This window comes from Balearica regulorum, chromosome 1 (assembly GCF_011004875.1).
Source record: "Balearica regulorum gibbericeps isolate bBalReg1 chromosome 1, bBalReg1.pri, whole genome shotgun sequence".
NCBI classification, from domain to species: domain Eukaryota; kingdom Metazoa; phylum Chordata; class Aves; order Gruiformes; family Gruidae; genus Balearica; species Balearica regulorum.
In genome coordinates, this window is record NC_046184.1 from 69,420,122 (window position 1) to 69,439,670 (window position 19,549).

The window sequence follows — 19,549 nt, forward strand, 5'->3', positions numbered from 1 at the left end:
CAAACAATAAACAAATATTCCAGTGGCACAAGTCTACAGGTCTGAAGGCTAGAGAGAAAGATGGAATTGGGAGCCCAATTACTCCCAAGAAAAAGTGTTCTTAGCAGGATCCAGCCATGAGCACAAACTCAGCACATTGCTATTTCATATATTATTCCTCGGTCCCCAAAACATTTTTCAGGATTTTTCAGTGAAACTTTATTTTCACTGTTTAGCACAAATAACCTTTCTATCACACCTTTGCCTTTCCAGATTTTCTGGGCTTCAAATTGCTGGCCCTTTACCATTCGCCTTTTTCCTTTACACCAAAGCCACCCAAATCCTAGTAAGAACACTGACAAGGAACATGATGGACTGGGAACAGTCAAGCACTTATCCTAACAGAGATTCCTGGCTTGCTATTAAGGGATGATTCACTGGGCACTGAACCTTGGTCCTAATTGGGCAACTCACACACTCCCCTCAGCTTCCAAAAATACAGGGTCTGGTTCTTAAGTTTATATTTCAAATGTTCCAGCAGAGAGAAATAAATCTTGCATCACATCTCTTCAGACTTGTATGAAACCCCATAAAAGGGTTCAGTATCATGTGCCATGTCCTGCAAAACACACCACCACAGCTCCTCAAAACAGAACAGACAACATTCAAGGCACAGTAGTAGAGGAATTAGCTTTCCTCCCAATTTGGTGGTGCATCCTGAAATATGGACGTACTTATTCTTTTTTTTTGGGGGGGGGGGTGGCGTGGGGGGTGGGGTGACTGGGATACGGATGCATTTGTAAATGGTAGTTTAAAATGAAGGCACCACAAACAGAACTTGATGTCTAAACAGAATTCGTTTGCTGCTATCTTCTGTAATGTAATGTTTAAAACAGACCAAATTAAACCAAGAACAAAACGCAAATGCAAATAATAATGAAAACAAGTGACCAAGTGGAGGATTTCATGAAGATATGTTTGTTTGCACAAGCAAACAGTATTGCTTTGAGCTGAATTATTTTCATGAGTAAGGCATGGTCAACGTATGCAGAACCGTAAAACTTGTTTTTGAACAAGAAGCTTATTTCTATACAGAAATATATATAAAATGTATTCATACTTCGTTAGACACAGAAGTAGAATTGTGTGCAAATAATACCGGATGCATTCATAAAGATTCATTAATATTGCACAGATAGTTAAGATCCTTTTGAAAATGTGGCTCAGACAATTTGCTTTACAGGGCATGCCATTTAGAGGAAGCAGCCAGCCTTTTCTAGCTTTCCCAAGTCAGCAAAACAACTTCCTCATGTAAAGTCCAGCTTTGCTTGCTATATACAACAGATTACTTAAGAGTCTACTGTGAAGGGCTTTGCTCAGAACACTGCCCCCTGAAAACACTTAAGGCACATCCATAGGAGGATTTTTAACTTTTCATATTGCATACCTACATCATATACACTATATATTTTTGTCATTTTTAAAGCAGGAGACCTAGTGCCTTTACTTTGTATTGCATTTTTCAGTTTTGCATACTATGGCTTATATGTGGCTTCTTAAATCTTTCACAGGTCAAGTAACTACTGCAAAGATCTCATGACTTGCCTTTTATTCCTGTACATTTTGAAGTATGAGTTTCCCTAGCAGGTCTTTCCTTTACAAACTCCCTATTTCCAATAGGACAGAAATGTACTGCTGTGAGAACACAAGCCTGAAATGGGAAGCATCTTACAACAAAACATCACCAGCTAAAGCCACCCCAAGGAGCATTATCATAAAGCTCACAGGGGTAAAGACTGTTCCAAGTCCATCTGTCAAGAGCGAGCTGAAAGTTCAGAAATATGTTCTTACAGACCTTTAGAACAAACAGAAAAACAGCATTTGCATCAAAAGCACATTAAAACCATATAAAGTACTGTAAATAATATTTTAAAAAAATCCAAGACACAGCAGTTACAGATTATCAAAGGGAAAGACAGTTGAAAAGCAAAGTATTTTTTTTCTCTTGGCAATAGCAGCAATTTTGGCACAAAGGCAAATGCAGAAGATAGAAACAGGCAGACAGGATACAGAGAAAGGTTACAGAATCTACAACAAGCATGCCACAGTTCAGCAGGACCAAAAGCACAGTAACAGCTTTCCCCAACTTCCCTTCCCCAGAGAGAATGGCATCCATCACTCAAAAGCTTGTTGCCACTTCCCGAATTGAAGGGTTGATCTAGAGCCAGTCTGACCCTAATCTCCCTGGGAGCGTACCTTGTAACCACCACCTAAGACGCCAAGCAGACTCTCTGGCAAACCAGGCGAAACCTTTGCAGGAAGGGTGATTCTTGTTGACTGCTAAAAACCCCTCAACTTGCTTACCACAGATTGTGCCCTGCAACTATCGGCGTTACAATACAAGGACAGACAAAACACATTAAATGCCAGCTAAGGCTGTGGCCACCCAGTGAGGGACTGACATCTTTAACAAAGTTAATACATGCCAATCAGGTTAGTAACACATCACAAGAAAGTGCTTGTTGTGACCAATCTTACCTCAGCTGACCAAACCTCCTGAATGTTATTTTGTGGTTGAATATATTTTGAGCATTAAGCTGGCTAAAAGAAGAAGGGGCCAGATTTGGTGGCCTAGCAAAGGAGGCAGTGAGTGCAGGGGGAGAACCCATACAACTTACATCCATTTGGGATTCCATGGCAACTAAAAAGCAGGTCTTGCACGACTGACCCTAAAGCTCACTGAACAAGCACTTTGCTAACTCAGGGCTGCATTTAACTAAGAGGTACAAAATTTAAGAACAGTGGTTTCTTTGTCTTGTGTATTCTTTAATTGGTGTTTCTGCTGCATACCTGCCTTTTGCCTTCTAACCTATCTTTACATCTCCGTCAAATATCAAACCTGCACATTTTACATTTTTTCTTTTTACTTCATCATTTCAGAGGCGACTTACACTCCACATCAAGATCTACGTCACTACTGAGGATTGGCTCAGACCTCATGGTCTGAAATTGCTATCGCCAAATTTCATTTGGTGGCACTTGCTTTAAGGGAGGTCAAACATTTTCAGACGTATGACATGTATTAGATGAGCCTACCAGATGCGTGAAGTGGAGTTTTGGAAACAGAGCTCTGCCTCTATCTCCACTTCAGACAGGTTTTTGCTTGAGGTATTTGTCTACGGTACAGTGAAAGCAGAACGTCTATAGTCTCTTAAACAGACAATTTAATAAATTGCAAGAAAGCATATATGCAGATAGTTCAAAGTCAGGAGTTATACTGAGATGTAATCTTATAGACTTCTTTTGATTATTCAGGAAGAATATCCTATTCTTCCACTGTATTAGCAAGCTTGGTAATTCAAAAGGGTTTGGTTTGTTTGTTCAAACCATACATAACTGTAAACACATTACAAGTTTCCTGACCTACCTACCCAGCAAGAACAGGAGCTAAAGGCACATACCTATGGGACATGACTGTTACACTAACAGAGAACTGACCTGCCTTTAATGACACTGTGGCTTGCTTTCAAAGTACATTGCATTTAGCCTCCTCCCGATTCTTAACCATTGTTAAGCCAATAGTTTTTAAGATATACTTAGAACCTACTTCACAAAGAAAACAAAATCTCAGCTACTAATGGCATTTTTCTAGCAGAAAGGGGGAGAATGGCAGAGGCATCGCTCACTCTTCTACCATTAAATGTACTTCTGTCATGCACACACAAGAATGCACCATGATACATTGCCTTAAAGATGACCTAGCTTGACCCAGCTAAGCTGAGTGTGTTCTAATGTCCTTCGGGCACTGCAAGAGGCAAAGCTTTAAAAAGTCCAAAAGCTTTAAAAATGATGCTACAGTTATACACCACTTTAGAAAAGCAGAAAGCAAACAGGAGGAGCCCTAGATTTCAAGTTTTGCCATTTGATAAAATGGTATCTGTTCTGTTTTACTCCTCTGGAAATTAACTACAGTTCTGCTACAGGATAGTGCCACCACTACATGAGGAGAGATGGAAACATTGGATTTATATCTGATTTATAGTAGTTTATAGCAAATCATGGCCTACTGTTTGCTCTCCTTACTGATCACTTAGATGCTATTTACTGAATGTTCATTTATAAAAGTAATTAAATTCAATCAGATGGAAGGACTAAATCAGAGGAAGGAGACTTTATGCCAGCAATTGCTTTGATAAACTAATTGATACACATAGCTGAACTCTCCTACTTCTCATTACCAATAGCTTCACTCCATAAACCATCTTATTCTCACATCAGATGCCTTATGCTCCAAGAAATCTTTTTTCATTCATCTTAAAGAATATGCTCCAGCTAAAAAAGAAACTCAAAACCCAACTCTTCTCTTTTAGAGAAAGCAATTTTAAGTCTATCCAGTTGCACAAAAATGCTGTAGTTATCCCATCTGTCCACAGCATTTTGCAAATGTCTTTCTTCCATACCTTTTCCCTTTCCTCCATTTTGCCATATGAAAATTCTACACAAACAAAAGAGGAAACCATAGAAGTAACTATACTTCAAGAATCAACTGCACACACTAAGAATAAGTTTATGTTGGACTGCATTCAATTACAATCTTGTAACACTTGTAAGAATAATACATAAAGTCAAACAAGGGCATGAGTTTTATTTGCCTGCATGTTGTTAAGGCCTTTTCTCAACTAGCACTACAAAAACATTCTTTTGTCAAACTGTTGCTCTAAGTATGTTCTCTCTCTAAAAGCAGCAGATTTAGTTTATCCATAGTGTTCTGGAACAAACACCAGAAATCAAATCTCTTCCTTTTTCTGACATCACTAAATGAGCACTTAGGGGCTAGGCAAACGAGCATTTGTAGCACAGACACTTCTCCCATGTTAGAAGGAATTAGAATTTCAAGTTAAAAGGCAAAACTACTTCACAGTGAGACACACACATTCACCACCCCATTCCCAAAGCCATGGTCAGGAGCAGCACAGATTCTGGCAGTGAGGGAAGAGCACCATGACCTGCCAGCACCACGAAATTCAAGGGGTTTAAGGAATCCGATCCCATTAGCTGTCAGAGACACCCGGAATTCCAAAGGAGACACAATCCAGAGATAATGGGATCTTTCCCATTCAAGTACCAGATTGATGAAGAGAAGCTTGGGAGAACAAGAAACCACACCCAGAATTCAGGCAAACACAGAAATCCAGTTTGAGAGTTAGTCCAGTACATCAGAAGAACTTTTAACTTCACTGAAACTGAAGTGCATACATTACAGACCAGGGCTTTTTAACTGGGCCCAGAGAAGACCCTCAACTGAGCATCTGTGTTTTCCTGAAATTCTGTCAGATAATGTCCTTGAAAGGACAGAGAACATCTAGGCCCCAAAGCCACAGTGCAAATTAATGTATTGAGACTTTCACGTAACGCACAAAATTCACACGGCACCCCAAAATCACAGGAATTATACAGCTCAAAAAGTTGGGTCACATTAATTCTTACTGGTCAGCAGACTGCCCACAGAATTCCCCTAGGATCTGCACAAGAACTTCTGACTGGACATAGAGAAAGGGAACCCCAAAAGCCATCAGCTGACACATGAAAAAGGAGTCCAAAGGGTTCTGGGCTACCTGGTGCCCAATCGAGGAAACTGTGCTTTGCAGGCGCTGGCTTGCCACCCTAACTCTGCCAAAGAGGCCGAGAGAGTACTGCACCACCCTGCTAAAGAAGGAAGCGGAGCTACCTGGGGCCCTCTCTGCTGAGGCGGAGATGGTATTTGCCCGGCCACTTCCATCGTTTGCCATGGCGTCCTGCAGAGGTCCTTTGGTGTCCTGTAAGAGCATAGGGGAAATTAAATTTATATTAAAATTGAAAATGCCTCAGCAATATTCTTTTTTCTTTTTCCTTCATGTGAGGCTATATGTACTGAACACGTTGAACTAGCAAAACATCCCTCTTGCAATTAAGATACCCCTTAATCATCACATAAGGCACTTAGTCTGAACTAAGTACGTTCCTTCTCAATTTATGGCTTTATTAAAACTCTGAAAAATAAGCTGGATATCCAAGAAAATAAAAAAATTAAGATCCCTGAAGTCTGTTCATCTGGGAAATACAACAAATAGCATTTTTAATCTCTATTTTTGGCAGGAAGTATGGCACAAATATTAGGATAGATCCCTAATCTTTCCAAAAAGAAGAAATACAGCTTCGGCTTGTGCTAATAAAACCTGAGAAACAGGCAGAAAGACAAGCACCACCACTACCACAAAGAAAAATATAATTTAACAGGGAAGGACAGTTTGTAGCATGCAAGCTTAACAGAACCTGTTAAAAGACTACCATATAGTCTGCTCAGAGGATGAAAAAAAAAAAAAAAAAATCTCCTGGTCTAGTGGAGGGTGTCCCTGCCTATAGCAGGGGAGTTGGAACTAGATGATCTTTGAGGTCCCTGCCAACCCAAACCATTCTATGATTCTATGAAAAACACTGAAAGGGGGGTTGAGGAGACGAATTAAATGACTTGGATTGTAATGACAAAAGCTGGGAGACTTTTCTGTACTATACAGTGGGGTTTGATCCTGTATTTAAAGCACAAATGCGTCCATTATGGTAGTATAGGAAAAATGATATCCTTTCTTTCCACGTAGGTTCCTATTAATACACAGAAAACCTTCAGAAATGAAGGCAGGTCTTCATAGCCCATGCAAGTGGGGTAGAACTTCATGTTTCAAAGGAAATGCAAATAATTTGTTTCATCTTAAGAAAAACCATGGAGAAACAAAGCAAAAGCAAAACCAGCAATATAATTCATTTAGTCTCTGCATGGACTGAATATACTTTCAGCTGACAAGAAAATAAATCAAAATCCTGTTCTGAATGGGACAGTACCTTATTTTACAAGAACCATGACAAGTGGTAATTAAACTAACTGCTTTTAAATAAAATTTATAGAACTGCAAGGTCTCATGACATAAAAAAGCAATTTGATGCACTCTGAATTTTTCTACTCTCTAAAAAAAAATCTGGCATATTTACTTTTTCAATGTTAAGAATCAAAACCTATTAACATGATATGTTAGATGAAAATAATGAGTTACCTTTCCCGACAGAGGACCCACTGCTGGCCTCTTCCTTTGAGCATAACCAGAGAGTCGGTAACAGTAGTGAGGCTTACAGTAGAATTTACCTGCAGATAAAACACAAATGAAGGTCAGCAAAGAGAACACAGTAGTTTAGCACAATATAAAAGTCCATCTCACTGCAACTTATTTTCTGCTGCCATTCCTGTTGCTCCATCTAGTTTATTCACTATACATGGAAGCAAACACTATCTGAAGTTTTAACTCCAGCCCTCCTCTCTCCCCCTCCTAGCTAGCCTCCTTTCCATTGGGTGCCTGACAGCCATTTAGCTTAAAATCCTATCAAACACCAAAGCAAAGCTGTGAGGCTTGTGTGGTATCACATGCTAACAATGCGGCAGTGTGTGAGGAACAAAGAAATCATCACATGAAAAGCTGGCAGAAGCACTTTTAGAAAAAGCAAGAATGAATACAACCAGCAGAGGAAAGTGGGAGAAGACAACGTTAACTCCCAAAGAACCATCTCTAAACATGCACAGTGGCTACTTGTGGAAAAGACAATCAACCGATGAATCTTTTTCACAATTAAGACCTTTTGTGATACTGCTGGTTTACTAACACCCCAGAAGTCTCCACGGGTTTTCACTGGTATCTGTCAGGAAGCCAAAGCCAAATAATACCAATAGCAGCAAATGGATAGCACATAGTTATCTTCCTGTGTACTGTTGTCAGTGTATCCTGCGTGGTATATGCAGCCCACATCATCCCCTGCTGCCACCCTATTCCTACAACTTTGCTAATGCATTTCAAACCTATATTCTGACCTTTCCCCCCTTCTCTAGTTTCTCTGGGCTGGTATTTGGACAATGCTTTGTTTTATGATGGAAAACTGACAAACCCTACATTTTGAGAAGTTTCTGCTTAAATAAGTATTTCTTAATATTTACTCTTTCCAAAAACTGCTCTTTCAAATTATCTGAAGAGAGCAACAACAGAAAAGCTCTTACATAAAAATTCACCGACTCTGAAGCCTAAAACCAGACACTAACTGCAGAACGCTGCAGAATGCTCATCAGTCCAAACAGCTAGATGAATAACAACAATACGTGTACAGTTTTGTTATATTTTCTCTCAAAGAAAGCCCAGAATGGCCTGAATTTTCACAATTATTAGATCAGATGGGATACCACATATTTCTGTTTGGCCATATCTGCTTCATATCACATGCCTAACAGTTGTGTATGTGTACCATTTCAGAATCAATGTTATAAGCGTGCTGAAACTCCAAGCTTTGTGTTTGCTTCATTGAGAACTATCTGGCCATAAATTCATACATAAGCTTGCTGGCAGAGGGAAATCACTAAATCCAGTGGCAAAAATTGTTTCAGCCCATACAACGGATAGGGGAGCTCAGTCTGTTATTGCCAATCATATAATCAGATATTCAGTTACTTGTGAATGCCCAAAATAACAGCAGTGCTCAAAAAATGCTTTTGCCCCAACTTTGACTGCTGATGAAGCTTTTACTTTAAGATGTTGATTTCAAAATTATCATTGTCCCCTTTAAACTTGAATGCCAAGTCTGCTGACCTTCCGGCCAAGTAATAATGGGTTTTCTATTCCTTACTGGGAAACGGGTTTGATGATTCTAAGTTTCCTCAACTCTTTGTGAGCAAGCAAGTCCGTTACTTAAAGTCATTATATAATGCATCATCAATACATAATTTTGGTTCTTTTTGACCCTTAAGCGTAGACAGTGTTTCCATGGCCATTATTCTACCCAGTACATACAAAAAGATTCTTCCTAGCTACACGCAGTAGACACCTATCAATTTTATAACATTTCAATCTGCAGTAGAATATTCTGGAGTTTCATCCTGTGCCATATTAGTTTAGAATTTTTACTTCATCTTTGCCTCACTGAGTGGGGAAAACTATCAGTACTACCACTTTTTTCGTGTAGTTTTGTTTTCTACACCATTGTGTCTGGAGTAGAATCCTTTCCACCTAACCTCTCACTAGTTTTACATCATTTTGCACATATTTTCCTGTTGAGATAGGAGCAAAGACAAATGGAAGCTGTGGAAGAAAATAAAGGAATATCTGCTGATATAAATAAAGGTTTATCTGAGATACCTTCTCATATTTTTTTCTTCAGAAAATGTGAAATTTCTGTCAATCACTCCTCAAGCAAAGAATGCAACACATTGCTACTCTTAGAAGGAGATTACTTTTCCAAGTGATGTGCAATTTCAAATTATTACTTTCAGTATGCACACTTTGTTGATAAATTGAGTTTCGTCTGCTGCCATATTGTCTGGTTTCTCAGATTGGTTACGTATATCTGCAGCTTCCCTTAATTCTTCATGTGTTAGATTCTGGTAACTGAGTCATCAGCAAGTTTTTTAATTCCTTCCTCACCAGTCTATCAGATACTGAAGATTCAGTAATGCAAGGAAAAAATTCTTGTTTTCCTGTAACTACTTCAACAACACTATATATATATAGCATTGACTTAACCTTTACTCAATTTTGATGCTCTGTTTTTATCTATACAAGAGGAACTTAGTCTGTAATGAGCTATTATCACAGTTCCTGATTATAAAGTTCCTATTTTAGTACATCTAAAACATATAGTTGGACAGTTGTGATGTCTTCAAGAAGAAAAAGCTGACTGCATTTGTCTCCAACGTGTTCTTTTCTCTTAAGTGGTATTAAACACTAAGGAGTTTCCTCATTTGACAGTACTGAAATAAGAGTAAAGGGTCTAGCCTTCAAACTCAGCATCCAAACCCTTTTAAAGCCTCCAATTACTATTTGTTTCATTGTGTTCTAGCAGCTGTTATGATGTTAAATTAATTCCTAACAGCTCAGTTATTTTGCTGTCAGCACGACCTGGCCACAGGAAATCCCTATAGTTTCATCAGTTTGAGAGATGGTGTCTTTGGAATGGAAGTTACTTTCTTCTCTAACTCACCAAGTAAGTTTTAAATTAAGAAAGAGCTGAAATCACTACACAGACTTCCAGGACAGTTAAGAGAATTCTGACAGAAAGGCAGTTTCTCTTACCATCTTCAATATCATAAGCATAAGATGACAAGCGCAGAGTCGTCGCACAGTATTCACACTTGAAGCAACTGCGGTGGAAGAACTTGCCTTCAGCACTCAGCCTTTCCATCACATAGACTCGCTTGCGGCAGAAGTAACAGACATCGCTGCCTCCCAGGTTTTGGGGGAACTCCTTTTTGAGTGAGCCCTAGACAGAAATAGGCATGACTAAATTTGTGTTTGTCCAGCCTCACCAAGATTGCATGGTCATGTTTTCTCTTCATTTATGTGGATACAGGAGCATCGGGAAGCTGCAGTTTTTCACACATGGATGCTGCAGTTCTTCGACACAATTCACAGGTTTAACTAGGACAGCAAAAACTAACCTTATTGTCCAGGGAAGAAGGTCCTAGGATGCCATGCTTACACATGTCAGGGGTAAAATAAGCTCTGGATGGAAGAGCAGATACCAGTACTATTAATGATGACCTTGAAATAAATGACTGAAGGAGGCATATGATGGAAAGCCAAACCCATTAGAAATCCCTCAAACAGCAATTCTTAGACCTACGTTATCAAAATCATTATCTCCTTCAGAAAACAAGAATGCAGAAGTAGCCTCAGTGAATCAAACACATCATCATAAATATGACAAGCAGTTTCTCAAATGTTTATGCACAACTCTTGGATTGAGATTAGATTAAAACATTTTGTGAGGAAAATGAGGACAAGAGTGAGGGCAGATGGAGAAAGGGAAATGAAGTCTTTCACAAAACTATGACAAATTCCATCAGTGGTAGTAACAACTGGACACTCACAATACTTCAGAACTACAGTACATCTAATCACAAACACGCATCATCTTCTGTACATTGTCTTACCAGTTCCTTCTTGTCTAGAAGGGTTTTAGGTTGCTCTTTCCTTTGAAGCTGATTGGCTATCTGCTCAGCCAATGAGCTCACTCCGCCTGTGTACATCTTTATATACTTCTACCAGATGGATGGAACACAACAATAGGGCAGTGAGAAAAGAAAAAAAAATCAAATTAAAAAAATGACTAAAATGGTAATAGGTTAGGTGGTGAAAAGGTGCAGAGAGGTCAAATCATGCCAAGACAGTGGACAATATGAAGTGAGAAGTAGTAATAGCAAAGCTAGTGTCATCAGAAATCACCATTATAGTCCAGGATCAACTGTAACAACAGAAAAGGCGGCTTGCATTTTGCATTCTCTAAGTACTCTAGAAATACTATGATGATGAAGAAAGCAGATCTTATTGTCATTTGTGGGGTATTTTGTACCTGCAAACCTGAGCATAGACACTTCTCAAAGACGAGGCCAAATATGCATTAAGATTTTAGGTTCCAGGTAAAATTGGCATGAGAAACAAAGACCTTTTAGAAGACATGTTAGTCTAATGCAACATGCTGATCACAGCAGCATATTTATATGCTTAGCAACTGGAAAGAATTCATTTACAGAGCATTCAGAGCCAGGAGATATCCTTAACTAAGGAACTCACAGCGATTCAAAAATATGAATTCTTCCCATGCTAAAAATAGAGAGGTTTATATGAAAAAAGATGCAAGAGCCTCATCCAATGCTTTAAAGCCATACCTGCACACATCTGGAACATATACTTGTTCAACTGTGAACACTGCTTCATGACTAGGCTTTTCTCCATCATGGGTATTGACTGACTCCATAACTGGGTATCTAAAAACCCTCCAGTATTCTGAGAAATTTAGGCAGGTTTGCTGTTACCTTAAATGGTACAATATGAGTGTTTGCAAGCCAAGTTCAGTCACTGCAGGAGCGGAGCGGAAGTGTTTTCCACAGGAAATACTTAGAACTGTTGGCAATAACTACATGGTTAAGAAAATTATGTGATCACATCCCTGTTAGTTCAATCACACTGCAAACACCATGTATTTGACTGAGAGCAGCAAGGAGCATGCCAAGCAATTTTCCTTTTCCAGACTAAGAAGCATTTTGAATGTTTCTAGCTGGAGTTTCCTCAGCAAATGAAGGATCATCAGCAACACACTCCAGCTTCTGGCAAGTGTAAAATACCAAGGATAACAGTATTGTGAATAAAAGGACTAAAGCTGCAACTCAAAACCCCCTTTACTCATAAACTTGTTTGAAGTACACTAGTTATTTCCCACAACTAATAAAACAGCATAAATTTCATACGTGTGGTTATTAGCCTTTTAGCAATGTTTAAGACCTTCACATGTTCAGACATGAGAACAGCAGGAAGCATCACAAAAACTGAAATTCACCACAGAATGGGTGGTACTTTGGGGAAAAAGTTTTTGAAAATGGAGTGCTCGGCCATTAGAGGTTACCACTGCTACCACTGAAGTCCTAATTCCTTAAGCTCTGTGCCACTGCAGTAATGAGGGCTTATTTCTACCCAGAAAGAACTTTCACCTGTCTACTGATTCCACTCCAAAAATACAGAGCACTCGCAGTATTTATTTATGCAAGAAATAACATGATGTGTCTTTCAAGATTTTCCAGATTCCATATTCTTCCTCAGCTAACGTGTGCACACACGTGCAGAATTGCCTTTCAATGTCATACATCATATCTTGTCAAATATTACGTTTAAAATGGTGCCCACGGGAAGAATTTTCTTCCTTTCATTCAACATTGATCTTTAACTGGCAACCACAATAATTTGGCCTACAGTTTTCCACTTTCCTCTAAAAGACCAGAAACCTTTGAGACTTTTTAAGTTTTCTTAAAAGATAGTTCAAGGTTTTCCACGGGAAAAAATTTCTTTTAGCTGAACCAGGTTTCCACTGAACAAGTTTTGATTTGAAACTTTCATCCAACCTTAACTGCAGATGCTTCAGGATCTTTAAATTTATACCAGCACATATGAAGTTCCATGCTTAAAAAGTGATTACACTAATCTTAACTCACAATACCTTGGACTATTTGGTGTGGGAAATTTAGTTGCTGAATTTTTTATTTGGGGTTCTATATTTCTCATTTGTTTTGCTTTTTTTCCTATACAGCACATCTGGCCTAATACTGGACCTTAAATGAAGCATTTTATCTTTCTTCCCACAGGCAAAAGCCTTCAAGATAGACAATGTTCTGCAACATTGTCAAGAGCAAAGAACCCACTTCAGCTTAGGTCAAATCAAGTTCCTGATGTTTATGTATGACAGCTGCAACTAGTTCAAATTCTCATTGATTTTTCAGAAAGCTAAAGTATTTTTTATTTCACATGATCCATTAAGCATATATGCACAAATTCATTCTGTAGTTTGGCTCAAGATCTCAACAAAAGCAGCAAGCAAAACAAGAAAGCTTTACTGCAAAGCTAGAAGGACTATCAGTGCTCAAAAAGACTGATTTGAGAGTCAGATGTACCACAAGCTTTTCATTCACACCAAATGTTAAATATATTTAGTTTCAAATTGCTGACAATAACCCAGCTATGCTACAGTTTGCCTCTGGCTTCTCATTTCTGCATGAATATGCACAGACGTTGCATTCTGCAGGTGAAGCACTGTGAGCCTAGCCATCTCTTGTGGTGTGTCCTTGGCTGGTGGGACCGGGGCGCAGCAAGCGAACACAGCTGAGTGCACCTTGCAATGCTCAGGCTAATGCTACCTGTCGAAGAGAGTCAGATGAAGGTGAAGAAGGGCGATTAGAGGAACGGAGGCTAAGGGAGAGCTCCCACTGGTCAACAAAGAATCGGCGAGACGGTTCAGTCTCAGGCTAAAAAAATAAAATAAAAATCAAAACAATCATACATGGCTACAGAGGGAAGATAGGAGAAAATAAAATAAAAAACCTCAGACCCTTCTGCCCACCATCAAAAAAATTTTCTTAAAGACTCTTGTAAGAAAGCTTGGAGAAAAATGTCCAGCATATCTTCACTTTCTCCCTAGTGAGACAGACTAAGTTATTCTTAATTTACTCTTTATTAGGTTTTAAGTTATTTAGGACTATTTGGAAGCAGTTACCTACTTCCACAGATGTCCAACCTCCTGTAACCCAACCAACTAAGCCACTGGCAAAGATCCCGAAACAATCTCCTGTATCTCCCGTTGTTCTATATTACTGGCCCAAGGCACTAAGATTGTATTTCAGGCCATGTGAGACCTTTTCTATATTTTAACTATATAAACCAAAAGCTCGCTCTCCTTGGGGATGGAAGAGAAAGAAATTAACTTGTACGCATTGCCAGTAATTAGCAGAAAATTTCCAACCTAAAATTTACTGTAAGCAGATTGGAAACATCACACTAAGAAGAATGAAACAATAAAACACAATCTGCTGTTCTTGCTTATCGAATGGCAAACAATAAAACCCAAACTGAGAATCTGCATCCTTCTGAAGCTGTTTCCTCACAGGAGGACCCAAAATTTAGTCTTCCAACATACCCGTCTCATTATCTTGATGGCTCATTATGCCTATCTCCCAAGAAAAACTCCACATAAATAGGAAAAACCCCAATAGCTGGAAGTACCAGACAAATAGCGCTGGTAGAAAACTGTGCATTCCTAGAAATTATAATCTGGAAAGAAAAATTACACAAATTTCAAATACTTGTCCCTCTTTTACAAGAAAATTATAGTTTCCATTATAAAAAGGAAAAATAGATGTTGTGTAGCTGCATGACCCACGAAAATAGCTATTTCTAGCCACTTAGAATGGCCCAGCCTCAAGATTATATCTACCAGACAAAATGCAAAATAGCTTGGCTTTCACAATTATCCCAATTTAAAGAAATATAACTGTTTACTTTATACACCGAATTTTTATACTGAAGATCAACATTTAATCAAATTTCTTTTCTGAAAATTACTTCCTTTCTCTTACTACTCTATTTTTCTTGTTTTCTTCCCTTAAATCCCACACTATAATCTATCATTGCCTGCAGTGTTGCAACATCTGTTTCCTCCTCTTCCCCTCTGCCCTACCTACTTTATCTTTTCCTCTACTTTGTGTTCTCTATCTCCCCTGTATTTTCTCTCTTCCTTAATTCTGCACTATACAGAAATTTGATAGTTACAAAAATAATTTCTAACTTAGCGTTGTAATGCTGTTAATCTTTTCCACCCTCAAAATGAGCTTAAAAGTGCTAGAGAGCAACACAAAAGGTAGGACCAAAATGTTTCGGTCTGGTATCATTTCAACTGAGTAAGGAAATGTGCATGAGCATGCTGTCCTTGGATCATGCCCAAGATGGTCAGTTGTGTCACCCATTAACAAATGGATGTTAACATGTTTAAACTGGACTTCTTACCCAGTCTTTCATGGTTCTTTCTACATCCCCAAATTCTACCTCAAATTCAGCCAAAGATTCGCTCTTCTTTCCACAAAAACAGCTTCACTGAGTTTAATTATCAGCAAAGACAGTATCCCCAAAAGAACAGCAATGGAAAGTGACCTAAATGTTATGAATTTCATTTTGACATGCCCACCAGCAAAAGTTCTGGGACTATTTATATTCCAGCCTAAGAAGAGGGCTTGATTTTGGATGGTTAACTCAAAACAATGTTATGAAAAAAAATCACTTATGTAGATGGTGTTTTCCAAAAGCCCTCTCCAGTTTGCCAAATGCTGTTGAAGATAACTGAAAACAGAAATAAGGCCAAGCAACTAGAAACTAAAGAAACCACTGTTCAAACTGGCATGCTTGCATATGCCAGAGATGACACGCTGGAGAGAAAATTCAGCACAAAAGCAAACCAAAACAAAAGTGTACACTGGAATCAAAGTAAATCTGCACAAGCTGCCAACCCTACCGTTGGAAATAAGTATACAGGAAGTATGGACACAAAAGTAGTACTTCAGAGCCAGGAATTATGCTTGGAAAATGTGAATATTCTTGCTTCCAGAAGCAAGTAAAATTTGTGAGCAACTGACTGGTAAATGACCACTGTGAGATGATTTGATCAGGAGTGCAGCTGTTTTTCAGCATGTACTCTGAAGCTTGGAGGCTGTTTTTTACCGTATTGTTTATATTGTGTTTTGAGAAACAGAAACATTGTCATTTGTCAAACAAGGAGACAGTTAAGAACTGGCAAGTAGGATAAAAATACTACACAAAATAGACTTGACCATGTTTTCTTAACCACATGACTGTACAGCAATGGTCATCGTATTTTGGTGACTTTTTCCATCCCTCTGACCCCAGATTTCACAAGTACCCAGAATCCCGCACTGATACAAGACACCAGATAGGCAGGGCTGTAGTCACCTGATGCCTCACGGCAGGTCTGGACTCCAGGAGGGCAGCCAGCTGACATGCCCTTTGCTCAACATTCTCAGGCACTTGGTCATCAGAAAATAAATGAGGAGATCTCTGTGAGATGAGGAAGGAGGGAGGAAGTAAACAAACCAGCAAAAAAAGCCCCAAAAGGAATAGACACAGAAATGCCAGACAAGAGGTATGAAATTCACATGCAGAACAGTAAGAGAAGCTCCCATGTAAAGACTGGTTTTATTTCCAGTAAATGGAAAGTGCTAAGTTTTGACCCTCAAGGCCAAGAAAAAACAATTGAATTAGTTGTTATTCACAGCTCTCCTACCTAGAACTGCTGCAGCCAAAACCAAACAAGCGTGGGGCCTCTCTCTCTGGCATTACCATCAAAAGAAAAGGAAAAAAAAAAAAAAAAGTGGCTTCATCATGCACAAAGGAGCTTATCTGCCAACTTATTTCACCATAGTTCTCAAGGATTTCCTTTACATATCTAAACCTGCACATACTTGTGTTTCTCAGATTTTGTGCACAGAAACATTTTTTTTTTAGGGTCATGTACTTCAGTTCTCATGAAGAATTAGTTTGTATCCACTGGCATATGACAAGTGAATGCTGTACTTACCAAAGAGAGGACATTTAATGAGACTGGCTGGCTGAAACAAAGCACAGCAAAATCAAACTGTCACAGAAGTTGCCAGTTTTACTTCTGCAACTTCACTGCCCTACTTGTTCTTACCGCACTGTCATATCAACATATCCCAGGCACAATATCTGACACCTCTCCTATTCTGGTCTTTCATATCAATCTTAGACTGTTGTGTGGTGTACTTAGTGACATGGAAAAGAGACCTGGCTTGTGGCCTGCTGTACAGGACAAGAGTATCACTATAATACCACACGGTCTTCAGCTAATTTGTTTGTAGAGTTCAAAAGTAAATGGACCAGGAACCACAAACATGTGCATGAAGAAACCTCAGGTTTGATCTGTCGAGAATGCCAGGGTGCTGCTACGTACCACTGTCTGCCAAAGCAGAACATAAAAGTAGGTTCACACCCAATTTACGAGAAAGACTTTTCCCATTCAGATGCATAATAATACTCCCTACTTTCAGCTGCTTTCAGTTCCACCTACTCCTTCCTATTAGATCATTTTCACTAAAACTAGGGGCTATTATAAAGCTGTGGGCTTCTGTGCCACTGCAGACACATGCTTATTCATTTTCTACTGCTTGTCAGAAAACATTTGGCCTGCAAGAGTCTTCTGTTAGAATACATGCTGAAAGTTACAACAGTTTCATAGCTGGCTACCATTTATGACTTCATTCAAAGCCTTTACTGGAATGTCAATTAATTTGTCAATATGAATTCAAATCAACCAATTCTTCTGAGTGCCTATCTTCTCTTTTCCCATGCTTCTGTATAATACTGAGCCATTCAGACAGACCGTTGAATATTTCCTTGTTAAGAAGAATTCAAAGTCTCTATGCTAAATAATGCCTCATCATTTTTCCTTTTACTTTGGCCTGTAGGAGGCAGGATGGAATGCCAGTTGTTTAACCATCCAGAAAGCAAGCAGTGGAAACAATGCAACCATGTTTGCATGAATTAGCACAAAACATAACTCTTCTTGTTCTGCTACAGCCACAGCATACTTCAATAAAGAGGTGTAAGAGAAAAAGAAGAATGGGAAGAGCTTAAGTGCTAGATCTAAAGCAAAAAAAAACCCAAATCATACAGCAAACTGTTGATGAAGGTTTGTTATGCATTTACGTGGGTATCACACAGAAATAATCACTCCTAATTGGCTCTCAGCAGTTCCAGCGTGTTAACAGCAGTATTAGGATAAGTGTGTTTCACTACCCAGTATATTTGCTCTCCATATTACACATATACACCACAGCCTTGTGTCATCAGCATCCATGCCATTTGTTCATGCTCTTTACCCTTTCCTGTCTGGGACTCTGCTCCCCAGGATAGTCAGCACCAGGCTCCCTGTTTCTCTGCAGGCAAAAATTATGAGCTTAACAACAACCACAGACCAACTTCCCAGTCAAATAACTGTTTTTTCTTACAATGCAGGCAGAAAAGAGGCCATAATGACAGCAGAACAGATTATTAAGAAGCATATTCTAAAACTGGCAGTAGTAATTTGGATCCTGTAGGGAAAATTTTAGAAAACAGTCCGTATATATCCATATTAGGTCAGTAAACCACAATACAGTGCCCCAATGTAATGAAATTAGTACAATAAAGATAGTAAGACACTCAATACAACTCATACTGTGATGTTAGATGAAAGGAAGGAATGGAAAGTTTAAAAGAAGTGGCAAAATGAATGCATTAGAAGTGCAGAAGTACAGGTTTTAAAAGACATCAGAGTAACAAGGACATAGATCCATCTGACTCGTTATGAGGCCTGGGCCAAGACAATTTCAGGAAAAGAAATCATTCCTAAGGAAAAGAGAATATCTCCAAAAGCAGACACCTCTCAATTGAGTCTAACAGATCAGTTCTGTAGCACAGGGGATAAAAATTCCTCAGAGTTAAAAGGGGGAAGTCAAAATATATTTTTTTTATTATTTATCTGAGCAAAAAGACATGCAAAAAAAAAGTTTCCTACAGGACACGATGTAGAAAATGGTCAAAGTACACTTGGACCTACCAGCAGTTGGCTCTCATGGCTGAACTAGGCAACCAAAAGGACAGAGGACAAACACACACTTGGGAAGCTAGGGAGGGAAAATACACAACTACGGGGTCCTTAGTAGCTGAAAGCCAATTTCTCTATACGGAAAATGAATCCCATGCCATAGAGTAAAAAGTAAAACTCAGCATTTAACTACCTTAGTTTCTCTATCTGCGAGCTTGGGGAAAACCTTTCTTCTCTCATAAAATGTATTTGTCAAAATTTTCAAAGAATGTTGACATGAGGAAGGCAGCTAGCTATCACATCGTCTGATAATATTACACTCAATTCAGTTTAAATGCAGGTTTTGCTAATGAAAAGGGCTTTGCCCACCCATTCTACCTAGATGTCCATTCCTGTACCCTTTCTTGCACCATGCCAGAAAACTAATCACTTTTTTGTTAGGACAATTTTAAATCGGATCAGTAAGCAGACCTGACCTATCTTGCAGATACAGACACCAGAAAAGCAGTGGAGAATGTGTGCTCCAGAGGCTGATGATAATTAGACCAGATTAAATGTATCATATTAAAAA

The 19,549-nt window shown here is 38.9% G+C and overlaps 1 protein-coding gene across 14 annotated transcripts in view; it reads right to left on the reverse strand.

Moving 5' to 3' along the window:
- The window catches only part of MICAL3 (microtubule associated monooxygenase, calponin and LIM domain containing 3), a 164,261-nt gene that overhangs the window by 63,315 nt on the left and 81,397 nt on the right, over window positions 1-19,549 (reverse strand). For 9 of the 14 annotated variants that reach the window (XM_075757164.1, XM_075757190.1, XM_075757175.1 and 6 more), the window contains 7 exons: window positions 18,272-18,328; window positions 16,326-16,430; window positions 13,727-13,834; window positions 10,976-11,083; window positions 10,116-10,302; window positions 7,065-7,153; window positions 5,708-5,795 (listed from right to left, as the gene is read on the reverse strand). In XM_075757164.1, coding sequence (XP_075613279.1) covers window positions 5,708-5,795; window positions 7,065-7,153; window positions 10,116-10,302; window positions 10,976-11,083; window positions 13,727-13,834; window positions 16,326-16,430; window positions 18,272-18,328 — 742 coding nt within the window. Of the gene's footprint in view, window positions 1-5,707; window positions 5,796-7,064; window positions 7,154-10,115; window positions 10,303-10,975; window positions 11,084-13,714; window positions 13,835-16,325; window positions 16,431-18,271; window positions 18,329-19,549 lie in introns of those variants that run through there. The other 5 variants (XM_075757221.1, XM_075757211.1, XM_075757201.1 and 2 more) reach the window with 3 other exon arrangements.